The sequence below is a fragment of the Ursus arctos genome, unplaced genomic scaffold (genome assembly GCF_023065955.2).
Source record: "Ursus arctos isolate Adak ecotype North America unplaced genomic scaffold, UrsArc2.0 scaffold_4, whole genome shotgun sequence".
NCBI classification, from domain to species: domain Eukaryota; kingdom Metazoa; phylum Chordata; class Mammalia; order Carnivora; family Ursidae; genus Ursus; species Ursus arctos.
Genome location: NW_026623056.1, coordinates 33152691 through 33167340, shown reverse-complemented (window position 1 = coordinate 33167340; position 14650 = coordinate 33152691). Strand labels below are relative to the sequence as shown.

General features: G+C 37.6%; 1 protein-coding gene across 1 annotated transcript in view; it reads left to right on the top strand.

The window, feature by feature from the left end:
* The window catches only part of CFAP91 (cilia and flagella associated protein 91), a 97003-nt gene that overhangs the window by 35451 nt on the left and 46902 nt on the right, over positions 1–14650 (top strand). The window contains exon 7 of the mRNA XM_026494163.4: positions 11821–11998. Within this exon, the coding sequence (XP_026349948.2) occupies positions 11821–11998 (178 nt within the window). The remainder of the gene's footprint in view (positions 1–11820; positions 11999–14650) is intronic.

Genomic DNA, 14650 nt, shown 5'->3' with positions numbered 1-14650 from the left:
CTCTTTACACATAAATCTTTTTTGAGTATATAATACTGAGTGTGTATGCCACCATATGTAACAGTATTATCTTACCTGGCCAAAATATCTTGCAGTTTATCAAAGCTCTCTTACATACCCTTTTGGATGATTTGAGTGATTTCTTTTGGTGTTATCTCTGAAATGCTACTATGTTCAGGTTCAGAAATTCACTCTTAGAATGCAATAAAATCTGACCTAGGTCTATATTATTTGAAATTAGAAAAACTAATAAGGAAAGGGGCTTTTGGAAATGACTAGACATTAGCTTCTTGAACTCACTTGATTGTAGCTGGGAAACAGAGCCAGAGAGGCCAGCTCCTCCCAGGTGGTGGAGATAGTTGGTACACTGGAATGATTTTTATTAAAATGAGATTACCTTTGTTTCCCAGTTGTGATGATTTGCTGTGGTCAAGTCTGTGTCATAGACAATGAAGACGTTAATATCTGAGCTCTAGTTTTGATTCTTATTTCCTGGCTCACCTTACGAATTCAGATGAAGCATTCTTGACAAACATACTTGAAAGCATAAGCTCTACTTTCAGACCTAGATGACAGATTAAAAATATGCTGAAACTTTTCCCTTCTGCTCTGAATTTAAATATGTATTAGTGTATATATATGAGTATATATATTGGTTATGTGTTTATTAGTGTGTGTATGTATGTATATATACGTATATGTGTACATATGTACATACACATATATGTACATATATATGCACACACACACACACACACACACACACACACACACACTTTAAAAAAAAGGAAGAAAAGTTCCATAGTTTAGAAGTGGAGACTTAGGACTTCTTCCTAAAAGAAAGAAACAGCTGGGAACCTATGATGATGAGCAGAGACTGTGAAGGGTGGGGAGCCAGATCTGAATTACCTGCCTGAACTAGAGGAAGCAGGACTTTTCTCTTGCCCACAGGTGGGACTGAAGCCCAATGCCTGCCAACACAGAGGTTGAAGTCTCAGTAAAAACCACCGAGTCAGGCCTACCCCCTCATTTTTGAGGCCCTGAGTCGGAGTTTAAATGGAGGCCTATATACTGTATGTATAGATGTTTAAAGATTATAAATAAAGTTAATATCTGTTAAGTAAAATATTTTAAGTAAAAAATCTGTATTTTTCACAAATACATCTTTATAACAAATTGAAATGATAAGTTTAAATTGAAAATTCTTAGATTCCAGGATGTCTGGGTGGCTCAGTCGGTTAAGCGTCTGCCTTCAGCTCAGGTCGTGATCCCAGGGTCCTGGGATCAAGGCCCCTGTCGGCTCTCTGCACAGCAGGGCGCCTGCTTCTCTCTCTGCCTGCCACTCCCCCTGCTTGTGCTCTGTATCTCTCTCTTTCTCTTTCTCTCTCTGATAGGTAGACAGATTAATTAATTAATTAATTAAAAAGAATATTCTTAGATTCCTTGGGATTCTTTGGTGGAATGGGGCAGCAAGGGAAGAGACTGCCTGTGACTTACCTTTTCCTCTGGCTGTGTTCCACATCATGAGGGTCCTGTCATGTATGCATGTGATTACTTCATCTTGTTTTTCCAATCTCTGTGTACATATCCCTGTAAACAGCTGCCACTTGGCTACCCCTTGGGTTTAAGGGTGAACAAACAGTGGTGCCTACGTGGCTCAGTTGGTTAAGCTTCTGACTTCGGCTCAGGTCATGATCCCAGGGTCCTGGGATCGAGCCCCACATTGGGCTCCTTTCTCAGTGGAGAGCCTGCTTCTCCCTCTCCCTCTGCTGCTCCCCCTGCTTATGCTCTTTCTCTCTCTTTGTCAAATAAATAAAATCTTTTTAAACAGGGTGAATGGACAGCAGCATATAATCTGCCCTTGGGAGTCTGAATTCTGGGAAGATGTCCATGTAGATTGTGGAAGGAGGCTTGGGCCATTTGTTCAAGGAATTCAGGTCTTTAAGAGTAAAGTAGCTCTAGCTGGGCATAGTCTGTTGAACTCCTCGTCCTATGATGATGGGCAGGGCTCTAAAGAATGAGGCTGGGGAGCGATCCCTCTTGCCAGGTCAAAGAGTGTTACTACCCAGGGTGCTCATGAGAGAAATCTACGGATGATATCAACCCAAGAATCACAAAGCATCTAAGGAACACAGATACCAGGAGTGATCCACAAAAATTAAAAGAGAGAGAGAGAAAATAAATTCCTGGGCAAACAGAGCAAATGGAGCAATCTGAAAAGGACTTGGGAAATACTTTTTATATCCTCAAAGGGATAAAGGGGGATAAAGCATGAAAACAAGAGTGGGAGCTATGAAAAAGAACCAATTGCAATCATAGGGAAGGAAAACTTTGAAGTTTGAAATGAAATGAGCTCAGTAGTAAACTAGGCAGAGCTGAAGAACAAATTAGTGAAATGAAAGATTAAATGAACAAGTATTCCAGAATGCAATATTCAAAGTTAGAATAAGATAAAAAAAAAAAAAGTAAGAGCCATGGGGGATAGGATTGTAAGATCTTATAATAGAATGGTGGAGAAGCAATGCAAGAAAAGATAATGGCTGAGAATTTCCCAGGACTAAAGAAAGTTATGAGTCCACAGATTGAAAAATTTCATTGAGGACCAAACAGGATAAAAAAAAAAAAATCACACCTACTAATAAAGGAAAAAGGAAAAAACTGCAAAAGCTATTGGAGAGAAAAGTCAGATTACCTGCAAAGAGATAGAAACCAAATTGACATTTTATAGAATTATTTTTAAAGTGCCGTGGGATAGGGACATCTTGGTGGCTCAGTCGGTTAAGCATCTGCCTTCAGCTCAGGTCATAATCCCAGGGTCCTAGGATTGAGTCCCGCATCTGGCTCCTTGTTCAGCAGGGAGCCTGCTTGTCCCTCTGCCTGCTTCTCCCCCTGCTTGCGTGCGCGCGTGCTCTCTCTCTCTCTGACAAATAAATAAAATCTTTAAAAAAAAAAAATGCTGTGGGAAAATAATTGCAAATCTAGAATTCTTTTACCAGCCAAACTATTATTCAGGAGTGAAGGTGAAATAAAGACTTTTCATAGGATAGGACATTTCATAGGATCTATCTCATAGGATATTGTACAGATTAAGAAAATTCCTTTATGTAATGTACTTAGACCAGTGCCTAGTATGTAAATAAGCTTCCTATAAATGTTAGCTATTAATCTGAATAAAAGAAGATGAAAGGATACACTTCTGTAGGAAGAAAAATGATCTCAAAAGGAAGAAGCAGGGTTTGAGAACGTGATATGCAAAAAACCAGAAAAACATGTCATTAAAATTGTTAGGTGTTGAGTTTCTAAAGATGGTAATTTTTTTAAAGATTTTATTTATTTGTGAGAGAGAGAGAGAGAGCCCACACAAATGGGGGGAGGGGCAGAGGGAGAAGCAGACTCCCTGATGAGCAGGGAGCCCGACACGGGCTTGATCCTAGGACCCCAGCATTATGATCTGAGCCAAAGGCAGATGCTTAACTGACTGAGTCATCCAGGTGCCCCTAAAGATGATAATTTTTTAAAATATTTTATTTATTCATTTGAGAGAGAAAGCACAAGCAGAGAGAGGGCAGATGGAGAGAGAGAGGGACAGGCAGGCTTCCCACTGAGCAGAGAGCCCACCGTGGGGCTCCATCCCAGGACCCTGTGATCATGACCTGAGCTGAAGGCAGACGCTTAACCGACTAAGCCCCCCAGGTGCCCCATAAAGATGATAATTTTTTTTTAAAAAGGAGCAAGTACTAAAACTAGGTCAGGATTGGCAAACTATGGTCCACAAGCCAAATTGGCCTATTGCCTTTTTTTATATAGCTTGGGTGCTAAGAATGATTTTTACATTGTAAAATAGATGAAAAAAATCCTGCTATTTTATAGCATGTGAAAATTACATGAAATTAAAATTTCAGTGACTCTAAAGCGGTTTTACTGGAATACAGCCACACTCATTTGTTTATGTACTGTCTGCCTGCTTTTGCACTACATTTTTGAAAAAAAATTTAAAATTTAAATTTCATTATAATTAACATACAGTGTTATATTTCAGGTGTACAATGGAGTGGTTCAACAGTTCTATACATTACTCAGCACTCATCACAATAAGTGTATTTTTTTTTAAAGATTTTATTTATTTATTTGACAGAGAGACAGCCAGCGAGAGGGGGAACACAAGCAGGGGGAGTGGGAGAGGAAGAAACAGGCTCCCAGCGGAAGAGCCTGATGTGGGGCTCGATCCCAGAACGCCGGGATCACGCCCTGAGCCGAAGGCAGATGCTTAACGACTGCGCCACCCAGGCGCCCCACAATAAGTGTATTTTTTAATCCTCATCACCTATCCCTCATTCCCCCTCTTCCAGTAAGCTCCAGTTCTCATAGTCAAGGGTCTGTTTTTTGTATTTCTTTTTTTTTCTTTGTTGGTTTGTTTTGTTTCTTAAATTTCACATGAGTGAAATCATATGGTATTTGTCTTTCTCTGACTGACTTATTTCACTTAGCATTATGCTCTCTAGCTCTACCCATGTTGTTGCAGATGACAAAATTTCATTCTTTTTATGGCTGAATAATATTCCATTGTGTATATAAACCACTTCTTATTTATCCATTCATCAATCCATGGATACTTGGGTTGCTTCCATAATTCGTCTATCATAAATAATGCTGCTATAAACATAGAGGTACATACATCTTTTGAAATTAGTGCTTTTGTATTCCTTGGGTAAATACCCAGTAGTGGAATTACTGAATCATATAGTAATTTTAGTTTTCATTTTTTTGAGGCACCTACATACTGTCTTCCACAGTGGTTGCAGAAGTTTTCATTCACGGGGCACCTGGCTGGCTCAGTTGGAAAAGCATTGCACTCTTGATCTCAGGTTCATGAGTTTGAGCCACATGTTGGGTATAGAGATTACTTAAAAATAAAATCTTAAAAAAAAAAGTTTTGGGGCACCTGGGTGGCTCAGTTGGTTGAGTGTTGGACTCTTGATTTTGGCTCAGTTTATGATCTCAAGGTTTTGAGATTGAGCCCCGAGTCGGGGTCGTGCTTAGTGGGGAGTCTGTTGGAGATTCTCTCTCTCCCTCTCCCTTTGCCCCTCCCCCACTCATGCATGCACTCTCTCTCTCTCAAATAAATATATAAGTCTTTTAAAAAATTTTGCATTCCCACCAACAGTGCATAAAGGTTTCTTTTTCTCCACATCCTTGCCAACACTTGTTGCTTCTTGTTTATTTTAGCCATTCTGACAGGTGTGAGGTGGTATCTGATTGTGTTTTTGATTTGTATTTCCCTGATGATGAGTGATGCTGAGCATCTCTTCACGTGCCTGTTGGCCATCTGTATGTCTTCTTTAGAGAAATGACTGTTAATGTCTCCTGTCCATTTTTTAATTGGATTTGTGTGTGTGTGTGTGTTGAGTTGTAAAAGTTCTTTATATATTTTGGATACTAACCGTTTATCAGATATGTCATTTGCAAATATCTTCTCTCATTTCATAGGTTGTCTTTTAGTTCTGTTTTGTTTCCTTTGCTGTGCAGAAGCTTTTTATTTTGATGTAGTCCCAGTAGTTTATTTTTGCTTTTTTCCCTTGCCTCAGCAGGCATATCTAGAAAAATATTGCTATAACCAAGGTCAAAGAAATTATTGTGTGTGCTCTCTTCCAGAAATTTTATGGTTTCAGGTCTCATATTTAGGTTCCTAATCCATTTTGAGTGTATTTGTGTGTGGTGTAGGAAAGTGGTCCAGTTTCATTCTTTTGTATGTAGCTATTTAGTTTTCTCGACACCATTTGTTGAAGAGACTGTTTTTTTCCCCATTGCATGTTCTTGCTTCCTTTGTGGAAAATTAGTTGACCATATAACTGTCAGTTTATTTCTTGGCTTTCTGTTCTGTTGATCTATGTGTCTGTTTTTGTGCCAGTACCATACTGCTTTGATTAATACAGCTTTGTAGTATATCTTGGATTTTGGGATTGTGACACCTCCAGTTTTGTTCTTTTTTTGCCAAGATTGCTTTGGCTATTTGGAGTCTTTTGTGGTTCCATAAAAATGTTAGGATTATTTGTTCTAGTTCTGTGAAAATGCTGTTGGTATTTTGATAGGGATTGCATTAAATCTGTACATTGCTTTGTGTAGTATGAACATTTTAACAATATTTGTTCTCCCAATCCATGAGCATGGAACATCTTTCCATTTGTTTGTATCATCTTCAGTTTCTTTCATCAGTGTTTTATAGTGTTCAGAGTAGAAGTCTTTTACCTCCTTGGTTAAGTTTATTCTCAGATATTTTATTCTTTTTAGTGAAATGGTAAATGGGACTGTTCTCTGAATTTCTCTTTCTGCTACACTAATAATTTAGTGTGTAGTCCAACAGATTTTTGTATATTGATTTTGTATTCTGTGACCTTCCTGAATTCATTTATCTGTTCAGGTAGTTTTTGGTTGCAATCCGTAGGGTTTTCTCTATATAGTATCTTGTCATCTGCAAATCATGAAAGTTTTACTTCTTTCTTACCAATTTTTACTTCTTTCTTACCAATTTGGATGCCTCATTTCTTTCTGTTGTCTGCTCGCTCTGGCTAGAACTTCTAGTACTAGGTTAAATAAAGGTGGTGAGAGTGGACATCCTTGTCTTTTTCTGATCTTAGGGGAAAAGCTCTGAGTTTTTCACCATGGAGTGTGATGTGAGCAATGGGGTTTTCATATTATGTTTTTCTTTTTTTTATTGAGGTAAGTTCCCTCTAAACTTGTTGAGGGTTTTTATCATGATGGATGGTGTGCTTTGTCAGATGCTTTTTCTGCATCTATTGAGATGATCATATGGTTTTTATACCTTCTGCCGTTGATGTGATATATCATGTTGATTGATACTGAACCATCCTTGCATCCCGGGAAAAAACCCCACTTGATTGTGGTGAATGATATGTTGGATTTGACTTGCTAATATTTAGTTGAGGATTTGGCATTTATGTTCATCAGAGATGTTGGTCTATAGTTCCCTGTCTCTCTTTTTTTGTAGTGTCTTTATCTGGTTTTGGTATCAGGGTACAGGTGGCCTCATAGAATGAATTTGAAAGCTTTCTTTCCTCTTCTATTTTTCAGAATAGTTTGAGAAGAATGGGTATTAACTCTTCTTTAAATGTTTGGTAGAATTCATCTGTGAAGATGTCTGGTGCTAGACTTTTGTTTCTCAAAATTTTTTGATTGCTGATTCAATCTCCTGTGCAAGTGATCACTCTGCACAAATTTTCTATTTCTTCCTGATCAAGTTCGGGGAGGTTATGTTTCTATTTCTTCTGGGTTGTCCAATCTGTTGGCATATAATTTTTCATAATATTCTCATAATCCTTGGTATTTCTGTGGTGTTGGTTGTTATTTCTTGTCTTTCATTCCTGATTTTGTATTTTTGAGTCCTCTCTTTGATGAGTCTGGCTGAAGGTTTATCAATTTTGTTGATCTTTTCAAAGAACCAGCTCCTGGTTTTATTGATCTATTGTGGTTTTTTTTTTTTTAATTTCTATTTTGTTTATTCTCTAATCTTTGTTATTTCCTTCCTTCTGCTAGTTTTGGGCTCAGTTTCCTCTCATCCTCCACTCTCCCAGAGCTGAACCCACTGATTTTTTTGCTCAATATGGCAGTGATATCACTTTAGTTGAGAAATGTTGACTCAGTGCAGTAAGAGGAAAAAATTGAGGTATGAGGATTAGAAATAAGAAGTAAAACTATATTTGCAGACAATTTACTCATTTAGAAAATCAAATGAAATTACAAATTATCAGAACTAAGAACCTGAGTTCAAGATAGGTGATTGTGAAATTGACATGCAAAGAGCAGCTTTCCAGATATTGCTCATGTCTGATTAGAAATATTTGAAAATATCATATTCTTAAAAAAACAAATAATAACCTAGGAAAGTCACTTAACAAAAACATGTGCACAGCATTATGGGGAAAAATATAAAGTGTTCCTTAAGCATGTGAACAAAGATTTGATAAAAAGTGAAGCATACCATGTTTATAAATGGAAGACTCCTGCTTGAATAGATATTATTTCTCCCCTAAACATTTTTTACCTTTGAGCAATTCTAATCCAAATCCCTATTCCCAGTATAACTGTGTCTATGTAAATCAGCATCTTTCCTCTTCTCTTCCCAGAAAGCACACAAAAGCAGCAAGCACAACACAACTCCCACAAATTACACTCTCAGTGAAACTGAAAAAAACAAATCTGTGAACTACTACTAGGTATTTGTTAGGACTACAAAAAGCCACTGAGATTAGGCAGAAACAATGTGGGAGGAGGTAAGGCAGCATGGGCTGTGGGAGAGCACCACGGCAATCTCAGAAGACTTAAACAAAATTATACTTCTGGGAGGCAAGTTTGGCAATATTCAGAAAAATTTTAAGTGATTATGTTTTATGATCTAGCTGCTAGACTTTAGATCTTTCTAAGGATCCTAGAGAAATTCGCATATGGGCATAATGAGACCAGTACAAGGATGTTTGTGGCAGCATTACTATGTGTGATCAAAAAACTGAAGCAATCTAAAACATCAATTTTTAGAAGATAGCGTAAATTTTGGTCAAGTCCTACAATGGTAAAATGAAATTAGACCTCTGCGTATCAGTGTGACTAGTGTCCCCAAAACAAAATTGAGTAAAAAAGAAAGTTGCAGAATGATACTTAGAGTAAAATATCATGTATGTAAAAATCAAATAAGAGACAATGTTATATTTTTACTTAGGTACAGTTCATTTTTCACAGCTTTATTGAGATATAATTGACATTGTGTAAGTTTAAGGCATACCATGTGATGATTTTATATACATATATCTTGCAAAATGATTACCACAATAATATTATTTAACACACCCATCACCTCACATAGTACCATTTTTTTTTTTTGGTATGTGTGGTGAGAACATTTAAGATCTACTCTCTTGTCAACTTTCAAGGATATAATACAGTATTGTTAACTATAGTCATTATGCTGTATATTAGATATGCAGAACTTATTCATCATGTAACTGAAAGTTTGTACCCTTTGACCACTTTCACCCATTTCTCCCACCCCCTTGCTCCTGGCAACCATCAGTCTACTCTCTGTTTCTATGAAATAAGTTTTTTTATATTCCAGACATAAGTGAGATCACACAATATTTGTCTTTTCTGCCTGATTTATTTTACTTAGCTTAATGCCTTCAAGTTTCATTCATGTTGTCACAAATGGCAAGATTTCCTCTGTGTGTAGCTGAATTTTATATATTTTATATTATATATAATAATAAAACATCACATATTAATTATATTCAGTATATTGTTAATTATATTAAATATTGCATATAAAACACAAGGAATTTTATTACATCACATATTCATTATATTCAATATAATGTTAATTATATTTAATACGTTATATAGGAATTATATACATTTATATCATTTTTTATACATTCATGTGTCGATGAACACTTAAGTTGTTTCCATGTCTTAGCTACTGTAAATAATGCTGCAGTGAACATGAGGGGTACAGATATCTCTTTGAGAGAGTAATTTCATTTCCTTCAGATATATACCCAGAAGTGGAATTGCTGAATCATATGGTACCTCCATTTTTAATTTTTTGAGGAAACTCCATACTGTTTTTCATAGAGGCTGTAGCAATTACATTCCTGACAACGGTGTACACGGTGTACTGGGTTCCCTTTTCTCTACATCCTTGCTAGCATTTGTTATCTCTTGTCTTTTTGAAAACAACTACCCTAACAGGTGTGAAGTAATATCTCATTGTGTTTTTCTTTTGTAGTTCTCTGATAATTAATGATGTTGGGCACCTTCCATGTACCTGCTGGCCATTTGTATAGCTTCATCAGAAAAATGTCTATTCAGGTCCTTTGTCCATTTTTAATTGCATTATTTTGGTTTTGCTATTGATTTGTAGGAGTTCCTAATATATTTAGGATATTAACCCCTTATCAGATACATGGTTTGAAAATATTTTCTTCCATTCCATAGGTTACCATTTCATTTTGTTACTCATTTCTTTTGCTGTGCAGAAGCTTTTTAGTTTGTTGTAGTCCCATTTGGTTTATTTTTGGTTTTATTGCTTGTGCTTTTGGTGCCATATACAAAAAATCTTTGCCAAGACCAGTATCAAGAAGATTTCTCCCTATGTTTTCTTCTAGGAGTTTTACATTTAAGTATTTAATCCATTTCAAGTTAATTTTTATAATTGGTGTAAGTTAGGGGTTCTGTTTCACTCTTCTACATGCAAATATCCAATTTTTCCAGCCCCATTTATTGAAGAAAGTATCTTTCCCCCATTGAGTATTCTTGACTCCCTTGTCAAATATTAGTTGACTATATTTGGGTTTATTTCTAGGCTCTTGATTTTGTTTCATTGGTCTATGTGTTTGTTTTTATGCCAATACTATCTTGTTTTGATGACTATAGCTTTGTAATATAGTTTGAAACCAGGAAGTGTGTTGCCTTCACCTTTGTTCGTCTTTCTCAAGATTGTTTTGGCTCTTTGGTGTTTTTTTGTGGTTCCATATGAATTTTACAATTGTTTTTTCTATTTCTGTAAAAAATGTCATTGGGATCTTGCTAGGGATTGTACTGTATCTGTGGATGGCCTTGGGTAGTATGTATATTTTAACAAATTAATCTTCCAATCCGTGAACATAGGATATTTTTCCATTTACTTTTGTCATCTTCAATTTCTTTCATCAGTATTTTATGGTTTTTAGTGTATAGATCTATTACCTCCTTGGTTAAATTTATTCCTACTATTATTATTTTAAGATATTAATTATTTGAGAGAGAGAAGAGAGAGAGAGAGCATGAGCAGGGTGGGGAGGGGCAGAAGGAGAGGGAGAAGCAGGCTCCCCACTGAGTAAGGAGCCCAAGGAGGGGCTCAATCCCAGAACCCTGAGATCATGACCTGAGCCGAAGGCAGATGCTTAACTGACTGAGCCACCCAGGTGCCCCCCCTATTTTATTATTTTTGATCCTATTATAAATGGGATTATTTTCTTTATTTGTTTTTTTGGGTAGTTCATTGTTAATATATAAAAATGCAGCTGATTTTTGTATGTTGATTTTGTATCCTGCAACTTTACTGAATTCATTTGTTAGTTCTAACCATTTTTGATAGTCTTTATAGTTTTCTATATATAAGATCATCATCAGAGACCATTTTACCTCTTCCTTTTCAATTTGGTTGGCTTTATTTCTTCTTTGCCTGTTTGCTCTGGATAGGACTTCCAGTACGATGATGAATAGAAGTCATAAGAGTAGGCTCTTGTTTTGTTCCCGATCTTAGAGGAATATCTTTCATCCTCACTGTTGAGTATGATGTTAGCTGTGGGCTTCTCTATATAGTTCATTTTTATTTCATTTCTCTAATAGAGAGGAAGTATAGAATAGTAGATAACACCACAAGGGTCAGATTGCCATGTTTAAATCCCGATTTCTACCACTTACCAGCTGTGACCTTCTGTAAGTTACTTTGATATTTCCTTGCATTTCAAAATATTGATTTGTCTAACATAGGGCATTCCAAGGTATAATTATTCAGTAGTCACATAATCTTCAAATATTGTCTAACATCTTATGTGCAATTAAATGTCTTCTGGCTGAACAACTAAAGAGGCAGTACAGGGCACAGATAACAAGCTGTGAGGCACATCAGGAGGATGTTTCCTAGTATCATTTCGTCTTGTCAAAACCCTTGAAGTTAAAGAAGACAGGAACTGAAAGGGAGTGAGTTAAATTCTGAAAGGTACATGAGTTTGTCCCTGTGTTTCTAAAGTGCTTTGCTTCATCATCCAGGCCGAGGGCTCCCGGCAGGACAAGCTGAGGTTGAGATGATAGAACGTGCCCGGGAGAAGCGTGCTTGGGAAGCCACTCTTCCCTGCCTGAGTGACACCTCCCAGTTTGAGAAGAGGAGGAGGATGATGAATGCGATGGAGCGGAAGGAGTGGGCCTTCAGAGAGCAGGAGATTGAAAAGTAAGTTCTAGATTACCCAGACAGCTGCACCTGTGCTGGTGGAGTAATGTAAATACTTTTTATCTGTAAAGCATTTTCCCAAATGTGTGGGTTTAAAAGCAACCTTCTACCTATAGAGATAGAAAGTTGGGTTTCTGGTTCTTTTGGAAATAAGAGCTCTATAATTTTCTCTCTAAAGTTAAGCCTGGAACCCAGGTTTGAACAATTCCTCAAACCATCTGTGATTCTTGACTTCCCTTTTCTCTTTAAAGAAAATATAATCTAGACTATCACAGAATCCCACTGAAATGCCTTTTTTTTTTTTTTTTAAGATTTTTTACATTTATTTGACAAAGCGAGCACAAGCAGGGGGAGCAGCAGAGGGAGCTGCAGAGGGAGAGGGAGAAGCAGGCTCCCCACTCAGTGGGGCTTGATCCCAGGACCCTGGGATCATGACCTGAGCTGAAGGCAGATGCTTAACTGATTGAGCCACCCAGGTGCCCCTGAAATTTCTTTCTTTTTAAAAACTTTTAGTTAAACTGTAGTTCATTAACATATGGTGCAATATTGGTTTCAGGATTAGAATTCAGTGATTCATCACTTACATATAACACCCAGTGCTCATCATAAGTGCCCTCCTTAATCCCCATCCCCCACTAACCTCCCTGCATCAACTCTCAGTTTGTTCTCCATCGGTTAGAGTCTCTTATAATTTTCTTCCCTCTCTCCTTTTTCTTCTTCTTCCCATATGTTCATCTGTTTTGCTTCTTAAATTCTACGTATGAGTGAAATCATATGGTATTTATCTTTCTCTGACTTATTTCACTTAGCATAATATACTCTAGCTCCATCCACTTTGTTACAAATGGCAACATTTCATTATTTTTCATGGCTGAGTAATATTCCATCATATATACATACATATATATATATTCTTTATCCATTCATCAGTCTTTCAAACTGACCCTTTCTGTTCATTCCCAGTGCCACTCTGCCTAGGCCTTGGCCCTCTTCATATCCATCAGCCTACTAGCTAATCCTCTTATTCCCCCTGGTACTGGATTCACAGTCAGGACACCTTGGTAACAATATGCTGAGGTACTTCTGGTTTTTAATCATTTAACAAATACATTTTCAGTAACGAGGCTGTCCTTGGCATGTGTGGAAATGATGAAAACCCCAAAATTACAACTCCCTAGCAATAAAGAAAGGAGCGGAGGGGAACTTGTTGAGGTTGTCCTTTGTCCTGGGCTGTGCTGAGGCACTTCATTGCTCAGAACAATGCTACCATAGCCCCTGACAGTGCTTATACAAAAGAAAGTTAAGAACCAAGACAGTTAGAGGGGCGCCTGGGTGGTGCAGTCATTAAGCATCTGCCTGCGGCTCAGGGCGTGATCCCAGCATTCTGGGATGGAGCCCCGCATCAGGCTCCTCTGCTAGGAGCCTGCTTCTTCCTCTCCCACTCTCCCTGCTTGTGTTCCCTCTCTCGCTGGCTGTCTCTGTCAAATAAATAAATAAAATCTTAAAAAAAAAAGAACCAAGACAGAGACTCAGAGTGGTTCTGAATTCAAAATATGTTTATCTTTTTACAACATCTTCTATTAACCCTGAATCCAGACTGTGTGATGTTTTGGTAAAAGCTTGCAATTAAAGAATGCAAAGTAGGTATGGGTTACCCAATCCTGTCTGTAGAAAATTAAATATATTGCTGCAATTTGGAGAGGTATATTCATATCAGAAGGGCATTAAAAACATTTAAAATGTTTCTGGCTAGTTCTGTTTGGGGTGGGTGGAGACTTGGGAAAATTATTAAGAGAAGGTAGCCTCGGACGTGGATGTTGAAGGGTGAGTAGGAAGCCATCAGGTAGATAATATGAGTGATGATGATGATGATATTCACAGAGCGTGTTGTAGATGACATTCATAGATGTATGAATGTCTGATGATATTCATAGAGCACAGTTGCAGGGTGCTTACTATGTGCTGGAGCCATGTTCCAAGCCAGTCGTTCTCAAATTGTGCTCCACAAACCAGCAGCATCAGCATTACCTGAGAGTTTGTTAGAGATCCAGATTTTCGGGCACCATCCCAGACCTACTGAGTCAGGTGGTAGACTCCAGATTATCTGATGCATGCTCAAGTTTGGGAACTACTGTTCTACCATGTTGTATATATTAACTCATTTAATGCTCATAACAACCTTATGGGATAGATACTGTTATGTCCACTTTATGACTGAAGGAATTAGGTAAGTGATGAATTTGAGAATGAACCTAGGATTTCTAACTCCAGAGAGAAAGGTGACTATTGGTTTGTGGCTTATTTTTAAAAACACCTGTTTCTCCATATTCACTTTTCAGTACTTCCCCACCCTCCCCTGCATGTTTGCTTTGAGAAGCTCCACCCGTATGACATGTTCGCTCTGTCCCTAGTCCTTTGAGTTGAACTTTCTTCTGCTGAGGCTTCACTTTTTCCTTGTTTATGTAGCAAATCCCAATCCTTGTTTATCTTCAAGACCACGGAGTTAATGGCTCCTGTCAGGAAGCCTTCCCCACCTTGCTGGATCCACTGGGAATAGTGCTAGACATAGCACGCTGTCATTTCTTCTCCCACAGTCTTCAGTCTTCTGGTCTGGTCTTTATCTCCTTGTCTTTTAAATGCTAGTTGAGATGC